Source organism: Rhinolophus hipposideros (genome assembly GCF_964194185.1).
Source record: "Rhinolophus hipposideros genome assembly, chromosome: 21".
In the NCBI taxonomy this organism is placed as follows: Eukaryota; Metazoa; Chordata; class Mammalia; order Chiroptera; family Rhinolophidae; genus Rhinolophus; species Rhinolophus hipposideros.
The window spans coordinates 27,926,224-27,950,185 of NC_138067.1; the positions used below are offsets into that span (position 1 = coordinate 27,926,224).

The 23,962-nt window shown below is 42.5% G+C and overlaps 1 protein-coding gene across 1 annotated transcript in view; it reads left to right on the forward strand.

The window, feature by feature from the left end:
• Window positions 1-2,103: 2,103 nt before the first annotated feature.
• HSD17B2 (hydroxysteroid 17-beta dehydrogenase 2) overlaps window positions 2,104-23,962 on the forward strand; it is a gene marked incomplete at both ends in the record, with an annotated part of 48,824 nt that continues 26,965 nt past the window's right edge. Inside the window, one exon of the mRNA XM_081031455.1 lies at window positions 2,104-2,371. Coding sequence (XP_080887581.1) covers window positions 2,104-2,371 — 268 coding nt within the window. The remainder of the gene's footprint in view (window positions 2,372-23,962) is intronic.

A 23,962-nucleotide genomic window follows, 5' to 3' on the forward strand; every position in this document is an offset into this window, starting at 1 on the left:
GAGTGTGCCACGCCAAAATATGCTTTTGGGGGATATTGATTATTTTAAGCTTGTGATTTTCAAGAAACAAAAGACTCAGGAAAAACCCTCGACCTTTGCCCTAATTGCCCAAAAGAATTTAGGCAGGGGGCCTGTTTCAGGAAAGGAGCCTGTTATCGTAGATAACTAGAGTTTAATAGGAACTGCTGTATGACAGGCAAGGAGGAACCCAAAGTTCTCTCTGTGTCCCATTGTTAAAGATGTCCCAGCAAACATTTATTTACCAAACATTTGCTTTTCCGTCTCCATGTGAATTGCCTTTCTCCCTTTTGAAGTCCCAGACAACAACCCTCCTTCTCCTTAGCTCAAAATGGCATCTAAGACTTAACTTCCCGATTTGCCCTAGAGTCTCATATTCTTATGGAACACCCATGTGTACTTGTATACACGTAATGAAATTTGGTTATTTTCTCCGGTTACTCTGTCTTATGTTCATTTGGTTATTAGTCCAGCCAGAGAGCCTGTTCTGTCTAAAAAAAAACCCAAAAAGCAAATTGCTGGCAGTTATGAAGCTCCTTCTGGTGTTCCAGGCAGGATGTATTAAGTGCTTTCTCATGGTATTTTTATTATTTTACAGCTGAGGGGATGGGAGTCTAGGGAGGTGAAGTAACCCACCCAGGACGACCTAGTTAGTAAGTGGCAGAGCTAAGATTGGATTTGAATATAGATAATCTGACCTCAAAGTGAGAACTCCAGATATAGCAGTGTCCAGCCTTTGTTGGAATTCTCCATCCCTCCTTGCCAGTGCTGGCACAAATACAGCATGCTGTAAGCCCAGGTGGTTTGGCGCCCTCTTGGGACACAGTCAGCTTGTTGCTGGTAGTTACAGCTCTAAGTCCTGGCTTTTAGTAAATCATGGGTGTGGGTCCAGATTCATTACTTATCCTCTCCCAGCCTCCATTTTCCTCTTTCTAAAGTGAGTATAATAATATCCACCTTGAAGTGTTCCCTACGGTTCAAATGAGGCTAAGGTAAAGAAGCACTAGTACATACCATTCTGATTGTCTTTTATTTTTTGCCTAAGATAGGCAGTAAAATAGAATGGTTAACAGCATAAAGCTCTGAAACAAGGCTGCTGGACTCCACTGTCACGGGATCTTGGGCAAGTCTCTTAACCTCTCTGTGCCTCAGTGTTCTCACCTGTAAAATTACTACAATAATAGAACCTACTATCCTAAGGTATTCAGAGACCAAGCATATTGATTTTTGCTTGCCAGTGCCTGGAGCAGAGATTGGCAGAGAATAGGGTTTCAACGCAGAGAATGAATGGATCAGTAGCTAAACATGGCACAGAAAAGTACCAATAAATATGGGCCATTATTAGTTGTATTATCGTCGTTATCTCACCCTGGCATCTCTCTTTTCTGACAAGACCAAAGCACTACATCTGCCATAAATCTCTTCCTCTTCTTCTATAGTCCCTCTCCACTTACCTTTTAGCCTGGCTCAGGTAGAAAGAAGGTGGCAGGAATCCTACGGACATAGACAAAATCAGAGATGCCTTCCCCTTCCAGAGTCAATCTTCCAAACCTCACCAGTTGCCTGGATTTATACACATACTCACACACACACACCCACACACACACAAACACACACACACACACACACACACACACGTCAGAACAGGTACTGGACACAGACATACAGTAGACTCCTAAAGGAGAAGCATGTTTTCCTACGAGCTGGAGATGTTGTAATTCATAGCTCAGATTGGATCTGTCAATAATTATCCAACTAGTTATCTCTCCAAAGGTCATTAAAAAACTAATGCATGTTTGTTGTGGATGAGAATACGTATGTGTCACGTGTGCAGTGGGTGTGGGGGGAGCAATCAAATAGGAAGTGCTTTGGTATTTATATCATACAGCACGCTGGTTTACATTACCACTAGGAAATATGTGCCTGTATGAGTATGATTAATCCAGGCTCATTCAAAGCGTGCTGAGGCTGTTTCCCCCCACCACCTCTCCCTTTTTGCCTCTCCGTTCATATAAGCCAGGCTGCTTCCAGCCAGCCTTTGCCCACTTGCCCTGAGCACAAAAAGGTTCAGCGGAGTTTCTGAGAATGAGCACTATCTTCTCTGAGACCGCATGGCTCTGCCTGGCTGTCACAGCAGCGCTGGGAGGACTGGTTCTTTACATATTCAAGAAGAGGCCAGGGCAGGTGGGGAGAAAGGTGTTCTGCCTGGCCGGCTTCTGTGGCGGGGCTTACCTGCTCAGCCTGTCCCTCTTCTGGGGCTTGATTCTCTTCTCCTTGTCATGTTTTCTCGTGTATATTTACTTGTCTGGTCAAGAATTGTTACCTGTGGATCAAAAGGCAGTGCTAATCACAGGTAAGTGGACGGCGCTGCGATTCTCTGCCAGGGCAGAATCTGGCACTTGCTTTGCCTCAGCCGGACTTTTTCAAATTTGGTTTAAAAATTCAACACTTGGCATGGAGTAAATGAAAGCACATCCCCCAAGTGGTTTTCACGACATTGCTTTGGTTTGTTTTCTTTAGGAGGTGCATGTGAGAGGAACGGGGAAGGTAAAGTGGATCTAAGCCATGACTTTGTTGATCTCCCAGGATAAATACTCATAAGCAAACCTGCAATATTTCATGTGTTTCCTTATATCCAGTCCCCTGGGTTTAAATGGAATTTTGTTCTGGGGTTAATTTTTGGCTGTATTCTAGACCTTGGCTCTTATTCCCTAAATATGCAAGGAAGCTTGTAAAGCCAGGTTATCTTTGTACTTGTCTATGTTTCTTAAATATTGAAAGGACTCACTAGGTTTAAAAACTTTGCAGTTTGCCTGGCTGTTGTCCAGAAACTTGTGTCTCATTTGAACCTTTGTCTTCATATCTGTCATTAGACCCCTAACGTTCCTTAATTGGATCAAGCTGGCAGTGAGTCCAGAAGGCGACTGCTTGTTAGCTGAGCTGCCAGCTTCTTTTCTTCTGTTGTGTTTCTTTTTCCGCTGCAAGTGTGAGCCCAAATTAAATTCCTGTAGTTTGTTAAACTGGTTTGTTTGGTTGTGAAGTTTGAGCTTGGATTGGGTTTTAATTAGGATTACCCAGTATTTTCCCAACCCAGTAAATTCTGCCAATGTAAGGACATCAGCTGCAGAATTATTTGCTGACATATCGTTACCCCACACCCAGTGGCTATAACCTGCTAGTGGTGAAAGCAAGCATGGGGTGTGGATGGAAGCAAATCAGGGATTTTCTCAATTCATGGAGAAATGGACTATAAAGTGTCTTATCTATTTTGCCTTTTACTTTAATCCAACAATGAAATTCTCTCTTAAAATGAAATGCAAGTTGGCACATGAGTTCAGAAGTGCTATGGAAAACAAATTTCTTCAAAAACAACTTTAACAACCAGAAAAAAAAAAAAAACAGTTCAAAGGTAAAAAATAAACTCAGTTGATCAGTGGGATGTTGACCTACATGAATGTCTCGTATCACCTGGAATCATGCAGCTAGAACACTGGCTGGGTTTTCCACTTTTTTACTAGAATTCTCTGGGTGGGCTGGGTGAAAAGCTGTAATAGTGGTCTATGTCTTTCTGTTCTGTGTGTAGTAGCAAGTACAAATGGTTTTCAGAATAATTCCAGGTTGAATTTATTTTTAGTACTTTTCCACTTGTGAGAAAAGCCAGGACAATTAAGCATGTTAGAAAAAAAACCAAAAAAACAATGCCATGGTTTCAACTAATGTGACATGATCTCCCGGAAGTCCAAGTATTCCTGGGCAATCAATTTCAGGCAGCAACACTTCTAAAGCTAGTAAATAAGAATACTAAACCTTAGGAAACCTCAGGCAAACTTCAAGGTAACTGAGAAAACAAGAATCCTCTCTGGCTTATTTATCTTGTCAGTATTCTTCACCCTCTACTTCTGCAGATGTAGGCAAGCAGAAATGCTCTCAAATTACTGACCTAAGTCAGTTAGCCCACACCAGCCACTGAAATGTCCTGACTTGTGTTTAGTGGTATGTAAGATGACTGATTCCGTTAGGCAACTCAAGCCCAATGACTAATCCCTCAGGGAAAGCTTAGAATTAATAAAGGAATGACATATGTTTTAGGGTAAGTAAAATGTCCCTGTCAGGTTCTTTGTCATTTTAATGAGGAATGCCATAGGTTCAGTGTAATTCTAGAGATTTCAAGACCTTTGTACTGAGAGATTTAAAATGAATTCATTTAGTTAGATCAGAACTCAAAAAACATAAGTCACCATGACTTGGAATAACCTTTGTGTCAGGTTGGCTTATGTTATTAATGGGTACACATTTTAGTGTGTGGGGGGACTGGGAGAAACGTGGCAATGTATATCAAAGGTCATAAATATCATTCCTTTATTTGATAATTCAAGATATGGGAATTTCTCTTAAAGAAATAATGTGAAATATGGAAAAGGGGTAGGTGTCAAACAAAATGGTATATTCACAAAGTTGTTCGGCACAATCTTATTTAAAATAGTGAAATATCAAAAACAGTCAAATGGTGACAAATTACAGTATATGCCCCAGGTGGAAGAATGAGCAACCATTAAAAATGACAACCACAGGACTGTGTTACACCATGGAAAACTAAGCTAAAGGAAAACATGCAGGAGATCCAGGTGTTTGAGCAAGACTGCAACCATGTCACATGAATTAAAAAAAAACAACACAGCATACAAACACAAAAAACAAACACTGGAAGGAAATCGTTTGTGAATGATTGGATTAGGGTACTTGGATCTTTCCCCCCCTAGATGTTTTACTTAGAATTTCTCTAATATTTCTTATATTACTTATATAACAAAAATATTTTTAAAAGGGATCACATTAAAAGAGTAAAGTCCATGTTAGTGTCTAATTATGGACCCAGGTATAGGAGAATTACAAGGACAAGTTAAAAAAAATAAGGTTTTTTTCTTTGAGTCACTTAGTTTATCTGCTAAGATATTCAAAGATGTTTTGTCTCAGAAACATATGCGTGTAATTATAGTAAGAAGACAAATTAAGCTAACATACAGTGTCTGAACACAATGTCTTCAAAGTACCTGCAGCTACAGGGACCCTTCCATTTTTAAAATGACGATAAAATTAATGAAGAACAGGCCTGCGTGACTACAATAGAATCTCAACCACAATTTAGTGGAAAAAAACTTTGAAGTCTGACAGGCTTGAGTTTGAATCCTGTATTTACATTGTCTTAGGCTAGGTTCTCCAGAGGGAGGCTTGATGAGGATTTGTGTTGTGGAGGAGGAAGAAACTTTCTTTTACCCTCAAGGTTCTTTTGGTTGGTCTAACGCTCAAATCTACATGAGGCAGATTTACAAGAGAAAATAACCAAATTTAATTACATGCGCATATATGGGAACCCCCCACACATGAGAGGTTCAGGGACAGAAAATTAAAATGAAGTATATATGGCATTCTTAGCTAAGGGTGATATAAGGTGCTTTCGGAGCTTCAGAGAGGAGTAAGGTCCTTGCAGGATGATAAGAAGGGTAGATGTTCAGTACTAAGTAGCTTTCCCTACCCTATAGAGAGGTCATAAAAAATTATTTCTGGTGACAATTCTTATAATGTATGGCCAAGTTCCCTCATTTAAATTTTTTTAAAGGCAAAGGAAAAGTTTCTCGTGAGCCTTCAGGGTCTTGATTACCTTCAGCTCAAAATATTTCCCATGGCAAAGTGGTACATTTTAGGGAGATCATTTTAGTATGAGTGAGATTTATTGGGAAAGTTTCCAAGGAACACTGGGCCTAGAGTAGGAAAGACAGACCCGGAAGGGGCGGAGGCCACATAGGGTATAGCATCAAGGGAAGTCCGCTGAGGGTCACCTTGGCTTAATGGCTGGAGGCAGTAGGGGTCACACATGGGAGCTGTCTCCATTGCCCACCAGGGAGCTGCAATCTTTACGCCCTCACTCCTGTCAATCGTTAGTTAAGAGCTGTCAGCCCCATGCCTCTCAGTGGTGGGGAGAAGGGAAGACTTAAATTCCAGGCACTTCTGGCTCTCCTTGGTCACTGGCTAAGTGAGCTCCAACTTCCTGGACAAACCCTCAGACAAAGTCACAGGGAATGGCTGTTGGGAGTGAAGCACACTATGGCTTAGAGTGCAGCAAAATGACTAGGGGATCTAGGGCAGTATGACATTATCCACTACAACCTCTTCCTAGCTGTGCAATCTTTGGTACCCAGTTTTGGGCTTTTGAACTTTTGTTTTCTTCTCTGTAAACTGGGAATCATCATCATCATCACACACACACACACACACACACACACACACACGCTCTTATACATGGAATTAGTGGATGAGAGACAGGGAGAGAAGGAGGAAGAAGGGAGAATGGGAGGGAAAAGGGAAAGAGAAAGAAAGAGAGGGAGAGGGAAATGTAATCTTTGTGTAATGGGATGGTGAGGGGAAAGGTTGGGGAAGTGGGGTTAGGGAGGACAAAAAAAGAACAAAGAGGAAAAAAGGCTGACAAGGAAATGGAGAAAACAAACATACATTTATTCATTCAACAATTTATACATTTATTCATTCAACAATTGTTTATTGAGTCCTCAGTACATGCCATGTATTGTCCAGAAGCAACGGGGGAAGGAAATTAAAGACCATGCAGTTGTTATGTTGTCAAGTGAGGGGATCAAAGTTCCTCGTTTTCCTTGACCTTGGTCCACATTCATGGGGGTTACTCCCTCCTCCTCTGAGGATGTGTGTTATACTTCTTCTGCCCACCCTTTGAGCTTCTTAGAAGATGCAAAGTTCACTTTGGTTTGCTGCTCTCAGCCCTTTCATTCTGGCCCCTCCAGTCTTTCTCACCCATCTTGTGTGTTAACGACCAATTTAGCATCTACTGTAAGCAGGGCACCCACTTGGAGGGCATCACAATCCAATGGAAGCGATAAGGCCATACCTAACTATGTGTAGCCATACAATGGGCTACAGAGGGCACCTCCAGGAGGATTTCCCAAAAGCCATGGAGCTCAGAGGTGGACACAGCTCCAGTGTAGAGGAAAGGAGAAAGCTTGACAAAGGAGGGGCCTCCTTAAATTAAAAAGTAGCTTTCTAGAGGAAAAGTAAGAAGGTCTTCCAGGCTAATTGATTTTAAAACTTGAGTTGAATAATTTTTTTTATTAGTTTCACGTGCACAAGACAAAGTAATACTTAGACGTTTATCTTTTATATCCCTCACACTGTGTGAACCCCCCTCCCCCCATCCACTATCCCTCTGACATTGCACAGAGCCATTACATTTCCACTGTCTCTATCCTTAATGCTGTACTCTGCTGAGTTGAATAATTATTAATTGGAATTTTTGAAACTGGGTACAGTGGAGGATGGATCAGGCAGGGAAAGAAGAATCTGTTTTATGTGGAGGTCCTTATATTATGCTCTAAACACAAGGTCATAGGTGGTTGGTGACTCCTGGGACTTATTAAATAGTCCAGTTAAGGTTCTAAAATTGACTACTATTGGCATCAACTTGGTATTTGGGTTCCTTTGGATTTAACACTAGATTATTGAAATGGTGAACATTGACAGTGGGCTACAGCACTGAGAGAAATAACATCTCTGGGCTCAGAGCTTTACATACGTTTTATATCTGATTCTCACAATTATAATAACAAACATCTTGTGATTGAAGGAACTATATGTCTAATCACTAATCCCAGATCAAAGCCATCTACCACTCAAAGCCATGCTTTTAACTACTGCCATTATCAGTGTTATAGCCACGGTTACTAGTAGCCTATAGAAGTGTCCAGGATATAAAATGTGTCCACTCAATTGGCAAGTAAATACTGAACATCTATTATGCTCACAAGACTCTGCTTGATACAGACCTTGGCAATTGATTGGATGCAAGAGATGCAGGTGAGAAAAGATAAAATGAAGGGACCAATGGCAGGCATAGGGATGTTTGAAACGGGCGATAATTTGAGAGTACAACTCACAAGTTTGAATTTAGGTTTGAATTTAAGGGCAGTGAGATGGGGCAGTGCAGGCGGAAAGCCATTGGCAGGTGGAAATAGAGAACTAGACCTTGGTTAGTTTGGAGAAAAAGACTGGAGAAACATAAGCAACAAAGTGATGGTTAACGGTGCAAGGGAAGAAGTCCTTGAAGTACATAATAAAGAATCATTACAGTCTGCAGTGAGCCTATAATCCAGTCTATCAGAATTTTTTACATGTGTACATATCCTTTTATAATTCACTTTAAGCTTTACCTTAGCCCTCTACAGAGAAGCATAAAAAGGTCTTGTTATCCTGGGTAATTTTGTAAAAGTTTCAATAGTGATTTTATTAGGCATTCTTGATGAGGTGTTTTGGTTGGGGGAAATTCTCATGGAATGAAAGCCCCTTCCCCCTTATACGTTGCAAGCAGTATGAAGGCAAGGACCAAGTCTCCTTTATGACATGTCCCCCTTCTCAGTCTCTGAGCACATTAGGCCCAGTACAGTGTTAATGAATGAATGAGTGAGGCACGAGTAAACAAACGAAGCTGGTGACATTTCCTCCCCTTTTTGTGGTCCTTGGCTGGAGGCAATGGGATTGTCCCAATCTGCTCACTTGCTTAGTTCTTTTTGCTGGGGTCAACTTATCTCTGCCTGTTCTTTTTGCTGGAGTCACCAGTGTGGAAAGGACAGAGTGACACAACTGAGCTCTAGAAGCCCCATTGTTCTGCCATGAATTGTTGGCTTGCTGTGGACAGGGCTTTGTGATGACTTGGTTCTAAGTGTGCTTCTGCATACCCAGGATGTGGCACAAACAGAACATCCTCTGGCTCCCAGCAGGCTGCTTAAATTGCTCTCCTAAGGGTGACTGGTGCCCTTCTAGTCACTAGAGTTTGATTTCCATTCCATGCCTTCTTGACATGGCCTCTGTTGCCTTCCAGAATACAGCAATTCCATGCATTCTCTGTCCCTTGACCTTCCAGGTTCTTTTTCCTCCCCCACCCCCAAGGTGGCCCCTGTGGCTCTGTCCTTAGCTCTCTTATCTTGCCACATTCTTTACCATTTAAGTCCTACCTGTTCCTGTGATAACAATGGATTCTACGTAGTTTTGTGTACCTGACACTCTTTTGACTTCTTAATTCATATTTTCAGCATTTTAGACTGAAACTTTAAACTTGGCATATTTTAAAATAATCTTATCCCATCACCTAATCCTCTTTCTTAACTTCTCGGGTTCTCACCTTTTCCCTAACTCTGTCTATTCCACCTCTTTCCCACCCCTGCTTCCACTTCTTTACAGCAGCCATTTTCTGCAGGTTCTTTTTATTCTTTGTTGGTAATTTCTTCCTGGGTTCATCTTCCTCTGTCTGCCAGCATTCCTTATACCCCAAATGTCCCTGTGCTTTCTTTAAGACCTATTTACAGTTTTCGTGCCCTACCACCGTCCTTTCATTTCCATGGATGGCATCCCTTGACATCTGTATTCTAGGGATGGTCAATCTCTACACCTGGCCCAGACTTGTTTCCTGCACTCTGGATCACATATCCATTGCTTCCTGAATGTCCCAGGGTCCACATATCTCAGACTGCACTCTCTAACTTTCCCCTAAATCCTGTCATCAGACCCGTATTCTCTTCTGAGTTGATGGTACTAACATCATCCACCCCATCTGCCCAAGTCAGAGATTTCGCGGTCATTTTTGAATCCTCATCTCAATTAGCCCAAACCAAACACTTGAGAGTTATCCTTGACTCTTCTCTTTCACTGCCTCCCCCAAACAGACATTTCTTCATAACTCAATGACCTTTCCCTACGTCTTGATTCTCTCCCTTCCTTTTTATCCCTGATGCTACTTCCTTTGTTCAAAGCTTCCTTGTGTCTCATTTGGACGATTGTCATAGCATCTTGGTTGTTATCCCTGCCTCTCATGTCTCCACCCTTACTCTGTAGCCAGAAGAATGCTTTTCTAAAATATAAAGCTAATCAATCCACATTCCCCTGTTTATAAAATCCTTTTATAGTCCCTCATCCCTATAAAGTCCTAATTTCTCGAGAGCAAAGATCCTTGACAATGGAGATCATATTGTATATTTCCCCCAAATTCCCAGGAAAGTTCTAGCTACCTATCAGCTATTCAAAAACGTTGTATGCTATCCAAGTATTGTACTAAAAAAATATCTTACTACCTTTAAAGTCAAGAGCTGCCAGGGAGGTAAAACCCAAAGTTTTCAGCAGGACCCCTAATACAAGCAAGTTCTTACCTCAAAAAATGATAAAAGTGTATCCTTGTCTATTCCATCAAGGTCCAAACTGCCACGTTCATTGGTTTAGGTCAGTATCTGAACCTTGATCACCCCATGATTTTGGAATCCCCTATTTATGCTTCTAAAGATGAACCCTTCCCAGATGTTGCTCCTTTATCCCATCCCCTGCCTTCCAATTTTTACGTTCAATGCTGGGCCCTCAGAATCAGGGATTAGACTCAATCATAGGTTGTCAATATACGAGGTCCGACAATTAAGTTCGTGAACTTTCCACCATATAAGTGCATCGTGTGTGATAGGACACGGCATGGGCAAAGGTTCTGAAGCAAAGCAAGAGACATCAAGTTAATACGTGGATGGTTCAGACAGTTCTGTTGTACTGAACCAAATGGAGATAAACAGATGACTGGGAAAGAGAAGAATTAGTAAATCCAGGTGCCAAAGAAGACAAGATGGGGTGAGGTACGCAGGGGGCATGAGGAAGTCTAGTGCAGAGATGGAGTAGAATGGGGGAACTTGTTTGGTTTGGATGATGGAGGGACCCCCTAGGGCTTTCATCCCATCCACTATTGTCACAAAACAGCATCTCCTGTTTAACACAGGATTCACCATATGCAATTCTCTGGTAATCCCTGACTCCCCCTTGCCCACTGGCTCACATCAAAAGATCCTTCCTCTGTGCTCAGCCAACTCCCATGGACTTTGTGCCATAAACAGGACATTGAAAAGATACGTGTCCACTGAAAAACAATTCTAAAACTCAAGAACAGAAGCCATGATGAACATTGTGTTGAATGCCCTTTGTGTACAGAGGACTCAAGGTCCAGGGACTGGGCCAGATGCTTTTTAATTTGACAGAATGCCCAACATGATCTTAGATTGAATAGAACCCAAATTCTATTTGTATGGACAAAAGGCTCTGATAGGTCAGTTGAAACACTGGAGAGGGATCCGAGTTTCAATGAATCCTATTTTTTAAAGGTGCATATCTACTGAGGTCCCGTGGCCTTCAGAGTCAAACTAAACCTGGGCATCAAGAAGGGGATTAGAAACAAAATCAAAACTATGTTCCTCTCTTGAAACAAAGCCATAATGGATGTCTATCTAAGTGTAGCTCTGGTCACTGTCATTCAAGGTGGGAAGTAGAGTGCAGGGGTTAAGACCACACAGTTCAGACAATGACTGATCTGGCTACAAGCTCGGGCTTTGCCACTTAATAGCTTTCTGACCTCGGACAAGTTAATTAACCTGTCTGAACCTCAGTTTCCTTCTCTATAAAATGGAGATAATTATATTACTGACCTCACTGGGATTGTTGCCAGGATGGAATCTAACAACACACAAAGGGCTGACTGTAGATGGTAAGTTTCATTCTTAGCCAAACATGGCAGCATGAGGGTTGTGACAAGATAGTCAAAAGATGAGGTTGCTAAAATAGGATCCCTCTCCCCTCACCTCTCCCCCTCGCCCTCAGCTCTGGAAAGAGAAGGAGAGCGAGCATGATTGTAACAGGTCCTGGAATATGAGATGGAGGGAGCCACTTCCTGAGAATTCTCCCACCCAACACACACACTTTCCCCCCCACTTCGAGTTTGAGAGAAGCTTTTAGAATAAGCCACAGGAAATGTGTGTTGACATACAGATAAACCAATTAATCTTCTTAGGGGAGCATCGTTGTAGGGACAACAATGTAGGGGGTTAGGGTTTCACTGCATCCTGTTCCCTAGGCAGAGTCTGGCCATGTGCAAGGAATCTCCCCTGACCCACTCTACTTGTTACAGGTCAGTTATGATATTGGGGGGGAAGTGGTGAGGGGAAAAGAGCATCTCATTCTGCCACTTTCGGTTTTACATAAGTCATAGCTGAACTTTATTTCAACTAACCATCTCCCAATGCTTGAATGCCCTTTTCAGGATCATCCATTTCTTGTTTGAATAAAAAAAACACTCAGTACCTCTTCAGAGAAATCATTCTATTTTTACACCATGCTAACAGTTATAAATATTTTCCTTATAATGGCCCAAAATATGCCTCCCTGAAACATCCATCAGTATAACAATTCTTTGCTTAGAAGTTACATAATCTAATTTAAGCACTCTTTTTGCATGATAGCCATTGAAAAGTGTGAAGACTGTATCATATTATAGCCAAATTTGCTTTGCACTATATTTTCTCATTCCTTTTACTATACCTCCCATGGTCTGGCTTCCAGAACTTTCGCCATTCTACTCAGCGTCCTCTGGACCATTTTTAGTTTCTTGACATCCCTTTGAGATGTTGACTCAGATTTAACATAGTGCACTATCTTGGTATGAGTATACAAACTTGACTGGAATTAATGAAATGAAATCAGAAGACACTGACAGTGCCCAAAGGACTGTGCTAACTGATGAAGTAAAAGGCTGTTGTCTAAGGAACAAAGAAAAAGGAGAAGCCGTGGGTGTCTCCGCTCTTATTCTATTTAGTTTACAAGACTAATACGCAACACTATTGGTTGAAAAAGGCAATTTACTTATAGAGCAAATCTTCAATGGTTTGTGATGCCAGTTATGGTTATAGGATAATTATGAGAATAAAATGAAATAAGGCATGCCAAATTCTTAACACTGTGCCTGGCTGCATAGTACACAATCAGTAAGTGGTATGGAAGGAAAATTGGAGAAGACAAAAGACATTAAAATAATCAGAGAGCATCACGATGGAAATAATACCAGCTATTTTCTGGGCTGGAACAAGTAGTCTCCATTATGAGCTCTTATTTCTTTGTTCCAGCCAAGTTAAATTAGATCTCTCTTTTTATGCCCCTTTCATCACCTTTAATCAACCTTCATGAGTATTTGTTTAATATCTTCTTCCTCCTAAAGTGGTGTTTCTTGACCAGGGGCAATTTTGCTTCCCAGGGGGCTTTTTAGCAATATCTGAAGATGCTTTTGGTTGTCAAAACTGGGATGGGGGGAGGGCACAGAACCATGCTGCTGGCATCTAGTGGGTAGAAGCCAGGGATGCTGCTGAACATCCTGCAATGCACAGGACAGCCCCCTTATCTCAAATGTCAGTGGCGCTGAGGTTGAGATCCCCTAGTGTGAGCGCTCTAGGTCAGGGTCCATATCACTCTCATTGATCATGTTATCCCCAGGTGCCAGGTACAAAGCATGTCACATGATGGATGCCCAATGAGAATAATACATGGGTATTGAACTGGAACTTAAAGACTAGAACAGGTGTGAAATGTACTTTCTTCTGCTTTGAGTACACGGAAGTGAAGAGCGCTGGGAGTTGTTGGGAAAGAAAGTTCACAAAGGTGGTTGCAAATATTCTGTCTCCAAAGGGGTGGACGTGATGGAGCAGCCCTGGGGCTTCACCAGGAGACTGATATTGCTATAAACAAGAGAGTTTCAGAACAAAAGATCCGGCACTGCAAGTAACACAAGAGCACCCAAGACTCTGAGCAGTTCATTGTTTTGACAGGTAGAATTCAGCCAACCACTGAAAAAGCAAAGACAGAATTTTAAATAGACACGAACTAGAGAGAGTTCCATCTATAATGCACAGAGGGGAGGCGACTCAGCCGACTGTGGGCTGCCATGCATGCAGAGAAGGTCTGTGCCTTGGGGCAGTGCCTCATATCTGGGGGACACCAACAAGCTCTGTGCCAGAAATCTGTGGAATTTTAATACATACTGATGCTTGGGTCCCTACTTTCAGAGCTTGGGTTTACCTGCTCTAAGGCATGTGATCTGGGCATTGGTGTTTCATTAGAGCACCCCCTTCCCTGGTGAAACTAATGCATAGCCCTACAATGAGAATGAACCATAGCTCAATGTCTTGCATGAGCAATTCCTCTTCAACTCCTGTGTACCCAATTCCACTGGCTGCCTCAGACTTTACATGTCTGAATCGGAGTTCTTTACCTGCGACCTCCGCCTACCTGGCCCTGGCTCCGTCTTCCCCATATCTTCCCCACACCACCCGGCACTCTGTGAAGACCAGAATCCTGAGAGTCGCCTTAATCCTTCTTTCTCCTCCTCCCCCTATGTGCTGTAATGGTTACTTACAGAATGCATCTTGATACACCCACTGCTGTCCTCCACTGCCTGTGCTCTAGTCAAAGCTGCCGCCATTTCTTCCTGGGCTATTCTCGGCTTCCAGGATTTCACTCTTGACACTCTAACACGTTCTCTGGGAAGTAGCCAGAGCAGGTGTGGGGACAGAGTCCCAGAGAGCAGTTTCCAGGCTCTCGGCCTCATGTGGAAAGATTCTGGCGCAGGTAGTAGATGGCCATCAGCTGTGACTAGGTGGCCATCAGCCGTTACCGGTTAGCCTTTAGCCACTGACATAACTGCTGTGGCTATGTTGGTTGGTTGGTTGGCAGAGGAGCAAATGGCAGGTTGCAGATTGTGTGGCTCCTGCTTCCTGTGTCTCCAACCCAGCCTCCAGCGAGAATATAGTGGTATGAGCCAGCTATCCATGGCTCCGCTGATGTTCCTTTTTGGCCTCATCATATGCTGCATATGTGTAGGGAGCGGGATCAGAGACCCCGTATGAGACCTGGCATGACAGCGGGCCTTTCTGGTTTGACTTTCTACTGTAGACAACAAAAACCCAAACTTTTTCCCAAGACCCGAGGCCCTGCAAAATCTGGTCCCTCTCATCTTACACCCTTTCCTGGCATTACAGCCTCGGCATGTCATTCTTTTCACCTGGAATGCTTGGAAGTAGGTGGAGCCCCCTTTACAGGACTAGTTTCTTCACCTTCATATCTTAGTTTAAATCAGGGTTTCTCAGTCTTGGCACTGTTAACGTTTTAGGCCAGAAAATTCTTTGTTGTCGGGACTGTTCTGTGCATTGTAAGATGTTTACCAGCAAACATGGCCTCTACTTATTAGATGCTTATGGCACGCCAGCCCCCCGAACTGTGACAACCAAAAAATGTCCAGGCAGTGCCAAATGTCATATGGTGGCAACAGGACTAGCCAGTTGAAACACTACTGGTTCAGATATTACCTTCCTCAGTAGGTGTTTCCTGGTGTCCAGATTTTAAGTCTCCAGCTGTTATTCTCAATCTGCATATCTTCTTTGCCACTTTCAATAGCACTTTCCTCATCTTGAAATTAAATGTACATTTATTTATCTAGTAAGTATCTTTGCCCTCAGACACCACTGAACTTCCTGGACTATTGCTGTATTACCAGCATCTATCACAGCTGCTGGTGCACAGTAGGTACTCAATGAACATGTATTGAACAAATGCACACATGCATGAACAAATGCATGAGCAAGTTGGGACTGTGGAGCATGCAGAGCCGTCCTCTTAGGGTGAAAGATGGCCTAGCATAGCAGAAAGGACATGGACTTTGGAGTCAGCAAGTTCTGGCTTCCTAGCTCTCCAAGACCTGAGACAGCTTAATTAACATCTTCATTAACAGCGTCAGTTTAGTCATCTGCAAAATGGGCATACTATCCTCGAGTGTCTGATTAGCTGTGTAGTCCCCCCGGCTCTCTCCCAGACTCCAGGTGATTGTGATACTCCTTCCTGTGCCCTTGGGAGCTGGTGCAGCTCACCATCATCAAGGACAGGAATCAACAGCGTACTGTCAGTGCCTTATTTGCTGCCAAGCAAATCACAGATGCTCAGCCAATGACCTCTGTGCAGTGTGACCAAGGTCAAGTTTGATCTGTGCTTTAACGATAGAGCCATGTCTGGTCAGCGGAGATCATTTTTGTGGGGCTGGTCCCTTGGAAAAATGACCAATCTCATGTCCCTCCTTAGTGGGTCATGAGACTGGCGAAGCTGTGTCCCTCTGTGTGGGGGCCCAACGTTCAGGTGGATATTCTGGCTTCTTGCAGAACATGGGGATGCTAGGCCAGGTCCTCTTAGGCTCTGTTTTCTCTGTCTTCTCTGGGTGTGGGGGATAAGGAATTTGATATTGTCCAGCTGTCTCTTAAACCCAGGAAACTGAGTGTGGGCAGGAATGCTTCCCTTTTCCTCCTTCTCCACACAAGGACATCTTCATATCTCAAAAATGGTTCTAGCAAAGAGTTCTTGTGAGTAGACTTGCCAATGAGTTCCAGTTTGCTCACCACCCAAGCTCTCTCAGGAGGTACCCCCTTGAGGTGTCCTACGTGCTCAGAAATCCTCAAGAAGAGGTTAGCCCCCATCCCAGTCCTCTAGGCCAGTAAGTGGCATCACTGACACCTGACTCTAGGTCTTGTCCATCTCTCCATTTTCATGCTCAAAATCCACATTCCAGGAAACAGGAATCCTTCCCCCCCAGCCCGGTTAGGTTGGGCAGTTCAACCAAGACCACATGTGCTAGGGAAGGGCTGGCTCCCTCTCCAGTGTCCTAGCATTGTTGTACCAAAACACCTAAAGCCGGGTGCTTAAAACAGCAGAACAATTGTTTGAAGTGGTTTTACAGTTCTGAAGCCAGAAGTCCAAAATCAAGGTGTCAGCTGGGCCTCACTCCCTCCGAAGCTTCCAGAGGAGGATCCTTTCTTGCCATTGCCAGCTTCTGGTGGCCCCAGGTGATCCTTGGCTTGTGGCAGCATAGCTCTAATCTCTGCCTCCATCTTCACATGGCTGTCTTCCCAATGTGTTTGTGTTCAAATTTCTCTCTTCTTATAAGGACACCAGTTATACTGGATTAAGGGCTGACCCTACTTCAATATGACCTCCTCTTAACTAATTCCATCTGCAACAACCCTAATAAGGTCGCATTTTGAGGTACTGGGGTTGGGACTTCAACATATCTTTTTGGGAGGGGACATAATTCAACTTATAACATTCCCCACACCAAAGTAGGGTCCTGTTACCAGAAAAAGAGGAGGTAGATGTTGAGCGGATGTGCTGGCTACAGGCAAAGCTACCCTGCATCCACCCTTCTCCATTCATCTTCCCCACTCTGCTCTCTATCCTGGAGGCCGAGCTCAGCCAATGGGGCGCACGGGCTACAGGCTGGAGGAAGGGAGAATCATGACATCAGATTATGCCCCCTGACTCCCTTCCAGCAGGGTCACCGTGCACTGCTTAACTCCCTTGCCTAAAGGCTATAGTTCATTCTTGCCAGATTCCAGTAACAAATCCCTTTCCTTGCCCCTCCAGGCCTAGGAAAAGAGATCCTGACTTTTACGTGCCCAGGGGTGTCCCACTGTCTTTTGACTCTTCCTACACCCTTTATTCAATTTTCTTTCAATTAGCCAATTTTCCATTTCTTTACTCTAGGGAATACTGCCTTATATAGCAGCAAAAACCACAGATGTCCACTATACTTCCAAGAAATGTTCGTTCTACTGTTATTTCCCAATTAAAGAAACATTTTGCTAAATGACAACTCTTGGTCATGACTTAATGCTTCTTGGTGTTCCTCTGGTATTACATCTAGTCGTAACACATTAACTAAAAGAGCTTTCTAAGAATTTCTTTTCCTCCCAGCACAGGCTTTGGCTGTGTGGCTGGTGCAGAATTCAGCAGGGGCCCACCACGCCCATGCAAGTCAGGGAGTTAGTGACCTGGCCTGCATAGAAAAGAAGCCAAGCCAAAAACATTGAGAGCGGGGAGATTTGGAAAAAGCACAAGTTCCAAACTGGTTAAGACTGACACACCCATGTGCAGTGTCTACAGAGAGGATAAGAGATCATTGATGTCATTTACCGTTCTTTTTTATTTTCTTGAGTTAAAAATGACAATGACAGAGATTGCAAACTGAGCCAACAAATACCAGCATAACAGATGATAAATTTAGCAGGATTGCAGCAGTCCATAGCGCCAGCCATGGATGCAGAGTACTTCACCAGACTGTAAACCCTCTGAGGGCAGAGACTGGGTCCACCTCAGTCACCATTCTACTCCGAGCACCCAGCCTAGTATAGGGGAGAGAGAAGCTGAGTAAACTAATGAATGAGGTATTATTGGGGAAGGGGAACAGGACTTTATTGGGGAACACTGTGTACTTCCAGGACTTTTTTCCAAGTCAAGTTGTTGTCCTTTCAATCTTAGTTGTGGAGGGTGCCGTTCAGCTTCAAGTTGTTGTCCTTTCAGTCTTAGTTGTGGAGGGCGCAGCTCAGCTCCAGATCTAGTTGCCGTTGCCAGTTGCAGGGGGTGCAGCCCACCTTGCCTTACTGGAGTTGAAACAGGCCGTGTTCAATTTTAGTTGCAACGTTGTGGTTGAGAGCCCACTGGCCCATGTGGGAATCGAACCGGCAGCCTTTGGAGTTAGGAGCATGGAGCTTCAACCTCCTGAGCCACCGGGCCGGCCCCTGAATGAGGTATTTTGGTCACAGCTGGCTTCTAAAGATGTTCTAAATCAACTCTGAGGTTGCGCACAGAGAAAACTTGACCTTGTGTGCTATTGCCCCTGGGGAGAAAGCTTCATCTCAGCTTGCTGCTAGGGAACCAACACATGGTAGACATGGAGCCTACCCAATGGGCACGGTATCCCCTTTGCATCATGCAAGGGAGGTCCTAAGCTGGGACACATAATCATACATAGAAGTTTTACGTTTTTATTTAATTAACCAGTGGTTCCTGATAATCTAAGTGACTCAGCTATCAGGGAGAGTCACCCTGCTCTGTTAGGTCAAGATATCATCTGCTTGAATTCCTGTGAGAGGTCCATCCAGGTCTTCCACAGAATGTTTGCAAATTCCCAAGCTCATCTTTTTCCAGGTCACCTTGACTCTGATTTCTAGTGAAGGTGAACTCTTTGTTTACCCTGCTTTTAGTAAAAAAATGTAAGAGCCCCCTTTTCTTAATTACTCACCCTTAACACACACACACACACACACACACACACACACACACACACACACACACAAGCTATGCATATGGATGAATTGGAAGTAGTAAGCTTTCTAGAAAATATTCCAGGGTCTTCTGTTATAGCAGACACTTTAGATTTTAGACTGCCCAATTCTTTTTTTATATCTTACTTTTTTATTGAGTTGTAATTCACATACCATGAAATTCACCCTTTAAAGTATACAATTCAGTGATTTTCAGTATATTCATAAGGCCATGCCACTGTCACCACTATCTTAATTCTACATTTTCATTGCCCCCAAAAGAAACCTGTAATCATTAGGAAACTGCTCTGTTCTTAAAATGTCACTTAGTCATTTCCACCAACTGGACTTCTCAGCCTCATTGACATGTGGCTTTCCTTTCCCACCCCTACTCATCTCTTTGGGGTGTTACCCTTTCTCCTTCCCCATTAGAGTCTTTAGTGGGAGGGAATGGTATATGACAGTGCTGTCCAATAGTAATATGACGTGAGCCACATAAGTCATTTAAAATTTTCTAATAGTCACCTTTGAAAAACCAAAAAAGAAACAGATAAAATTAATTTGAATAATACATTTTTAATGCAATATACCTGAAGTATTATTTCAACACGTAATCAGCATAAAAGGTATTAATGAGGAATTTTTCGTGATACTAAATTTTTGATGATTTGTTTGTCACTTCCTTAGAGAAGTCTTCCATGATCTGCCTCCTCAAGGCAGGTCCCTCCCTTCCACCTGAATTATTCATCCCAACACTCATTTTCGTTTCTTTGTAGCACTTACCACAGCTCATGGTTTTCTTTTTTATATCATGCATGTGCTGTCTGTATTCCAGACTGGACTGTAAACTTGGTAAGGATGGTGCTATGGACACAACTGTGTTCCCCACAAATTCATATGTTGAAGCCCTAACCCCCACATGTGATAGTATTTGGAGATGGGGTACATGGGAAGTGATTAGGTTTAGCTGAGGTTATGAAGATTGGGCCCTCATGATGGGATCAGTTTCTTAATATGAAGAGATACCAGAGAACTCTCTCTCTCTCCTCTCTCTACCATGTGAGGACACAGTGATGAGGCCTGCAGTGAGCTCTTTTCCTGTAGGCCAGGAAGATAGCTCTCACCAGAACGTGACCATGCTGGCATCGTGGTCTCTGATTTCTGGCTTCCAGAATTGTGGGAGAATGGATTTCTGTTGTGTAAGCCATCCAGTCTGTGGTGTTTTGTTATGGCAGCCTGAGCTGACTAATACAGATGGGGATCACACCTATCTTCCTCGCCAGTATATCCCAAGTACGTAGCACAGTGCCTGGCACATACTATGAGCTCAATAAAAACTTATTGGTGAGTGAGCCAATGAATAAATAGACATGGATGTCAAAAATTAGCAAAGTGTAGCAATAGCTACTTAGACAACTTACCTAGACTATCATCCACTGGGAAATTTCTTTTCTGGGGACTGTCACCAAACTTGGAGATAGTTCTCCTGGGAATGGCCACAAAATACAGATTTGCTCATAGCCATGGTTCAGGCAATAAATACTAAAACTCAGTCCTCGTGTCTGTGAAATAAACAGATTGACCCTTGGACCTGTTTATTTATTCAACAAATACAGAGTAGCCAGTGTATGCCAGATCCTGTCCTAGGTCCTGGAGTTCAATAGGACACAAAGCAAAATTCTTGCCTTCATTGAGTTTACATTCTATTGAAAGAGACAAATATTTAGAAATTCATAGACCAATTATAACATAATATCAGGAAGTGGTAGGAACAATGAAGAAAAACACCAAGATATCTTGGGTAAGGTATTTAGTACCGTGTCTCAACTATCAATGGTAGCTTTTTATATCACTCTCATTATTCAAATTATGATTTACTACACAGTATCTAAAGTGATCCTTTTAAAATCTCAGTCAGTTCTTGTCCCTCCTTTGTTTAAAACTTTCTAATGATATCTCATAACACTTAGAACAAAAGCCACAGTCGTCCTCATGGTTTAAAGCGGGGTTTCTCAACCTTGGGTCTGTTGACATCGGGGCCAGATAGTTCCTTGTTGTGGGGCTATCCTGTGCATTGTAGTCTTTAGACTCTACGTAGTAGAGGCCAGTAGCACCATCCAACTCATGACAACCAAAAGTGTCTCAGACCTTGTTAGCTGCCCCCTGGGGGAGGGGGGAAATTGCCCTAGTTGAGAACCATGGGCTTAAAGGCCCCACATGAACTAGCCTTGACCTACTGCTCTGATTCACCTCCTGTTGTTCTCTTCCTCACTTACTCTGCTCTGGTCAAAATGGCTGCCTTGTTCTTCCTCTAACAATTATGTCTCTGTCTAAGAGCCTTTGTACCTGCTCTTCCCTGTGCCTCCCTGGATTATCTGTTGGCTGCTCCCTGCTCAGAGTTGCTTTCCCTGATCTCCATGCAGAACACATCATTCTCCTCCCCATCACTATCCTGCTGCATCACCACTTGACACCATATGCATTTGTTTGTTTGGTTTTTGAATGTATCCCATCTCCCTCTGCAGTGTAAATGCCATGAGACAGGCACTTGGGTGGTTTTATGTACCACTGTACTTCCATGATCTAGAAGACTTTATAACAGCACATAGTAAGCACTTAATAGGTAGCTGTTAAAAGAATGCATCGATGAATAAATATATGATTATTAGAAGGATAGGCAGGAACAGGATGGAAAAAGCAGAATTGTGTGAGATACTGAAGAAACCAGCCCGACTGGAATAAAAAGTAGGTCTTGAAGTTGGGCTTAGTTGGTATGAATAAATTAGAGAGATAATTGAAACCCAGGTGGGTACTTCATCCATTACTTATCAGACTGGTGGGAGCCAGAGTAGGTTCACAAGTGGGGGACATATGTGGTAAAGATGGAATAGAAATTAGAAGCCTGAATCTCACTAGAAATCAATACAATGAAAGCCTGGATCCTACCGGAAAATAACACAATGTTTTGTGTATGAGTGGAATGGCAGATAGGTTTCCTCCCTTGTGCCATCTCTAGTTGGTTAGGAGTGTCGGGGCAAGTAGGTTCTAAGGGAGAGAGTGCTTTGATTGAACAATGTCCATGGTGGCATTAGAAGAGTGTGGTAGCAAGAGTTTCAAGGATTTGCCATCCCTGTTGAAAGGGACGATGTCAGATTATTAAACACTAGGTGGTGATTGTTAATGAAACAGAAAATAGAGAACTTCTGTAAATCAGAGATCTCTTGAATTTCTGGGCAATAATTTTAGTCAAAGTTGGCAGGTCGCGTCTTGCACCACTATATGTTTGAAGCAGCCAAGTGAGTTTTTGGCTATGTGTCATCCTGTCAGTCAGAAACCACCTTTCCTGTGAAAAAGACACACAGAGACATTATGAAGGCAGCCTTTGTAGATGAAACTCTAGATAATGATAGGAAGAACTAAGCCACCTTGGGATAACGAGGCAATTTAATTACACCTCTGGGTGGTTTTCGTATATTTGTGTTACATTAATCTTAAGTAAATTTACTTTTTATGTAGTAGTATGCACTTTTTTTTTTATGTAGTTGCTTAACATGTTTTTACAAGTGTTACTTTGCTTGTAAACTTTCTTGTGAAATATATGGTTGGAAGCTTTAAAAAAATTCCACTAACCAAACATATGAAAATAGAGGAGTGTGATCAAAAGAATGTAGCCTCAAAAAGGATTCATGTATGATTTCATTTAATTAAAATACAAATTAGGCAAAATCGATCTATGCTGTTAGAAGTCTGGGTAGTGGTAGCCTGTGGGGTGGGGGTGACTATAGGGGAGCACAAGGGAGATTTCTGGTGAGCTGGTAATATTGTGCCTTAGTCTGGGTGCTGGTTGCATGAGTGGGTTCACTCTGTGAAAATTCATTGAGGTATACACTATTATCAGCAAAAAAATACCTAAAGGAGTTTTCTATAATGTACATAGCAGATTGATAATCTCAAAACTGTTATTGCCTTAAATAACCATCAGGCAATATATACCCTAGTTATTGATTTACAAAAATTGACTATATTCAGATGGAACATGGTGAATAGGGGAAAAAAACCCAAAAAACCAAATGTGTTCCTTAGAATCTTATGATGCTAATTGTACCTCTCCTCTTGTTAGTTGCTTGATGGTGGAAACTTTACATTCTTTGAAGCTTTTTTTCCTCATCTGTAAAATGGGAATAAAAAGATGTACGGCTTTCATAGGAGCCAACTGAAAGAGCTCCAAATGGCCAAAGCTGGAACAATTTGAGCAGTAAAATAAAGTAGTATTGCATTATCTATAACCCAAAGTATAAAATTAATATCCATGAGCCCATAGTGATATAAATAAATAATTGAATAAATTAATAAATGAAGGTGAGGAGACAAAGCTTCCATGTGAAGAATTCCAAATAATTCATGTAGATACTCCATTCTACAGGAGAAGATAACTTCTCACTCCTTAAGTGTGAGCTTTGCATAGAGACTTCTTTCTCGAGAGTATGGTATTGGGGGGTGAGGGGAGAAGAACTTTGCAGTGGAGAAATCGGACAACATCACTTCATCCAAGTGATCAAGGGCAGTATCAACAGTTATAAATCATGTTGATACTATAGACTCTAATATGATGTGATGAAAATGGCACTTTACCTCTGTGATCTCTTCCCCCAAACACACAACTCAGTCTAATCAAAAGAAAGATATCCGACAAATTTCAGTAGAGGGGCATCCTAAAATACACCTGAACAGTACTCTTTAAAATTATCAAAGACATCAAAAATAAGGAAAAGTCTGAGAAACTGTCACAGCCAAGAGGAACCTAAGGAGACACGATGACTAAGTGTAATGTGGGATCCTGGATGGAATTTTGAAACGGAAAAACTCATTAAGTGAAAAGTAAGAAAGTATGGCATTTGGTTAATAATAATGTATCGATATTGGTTCATTAATTGTAGGAA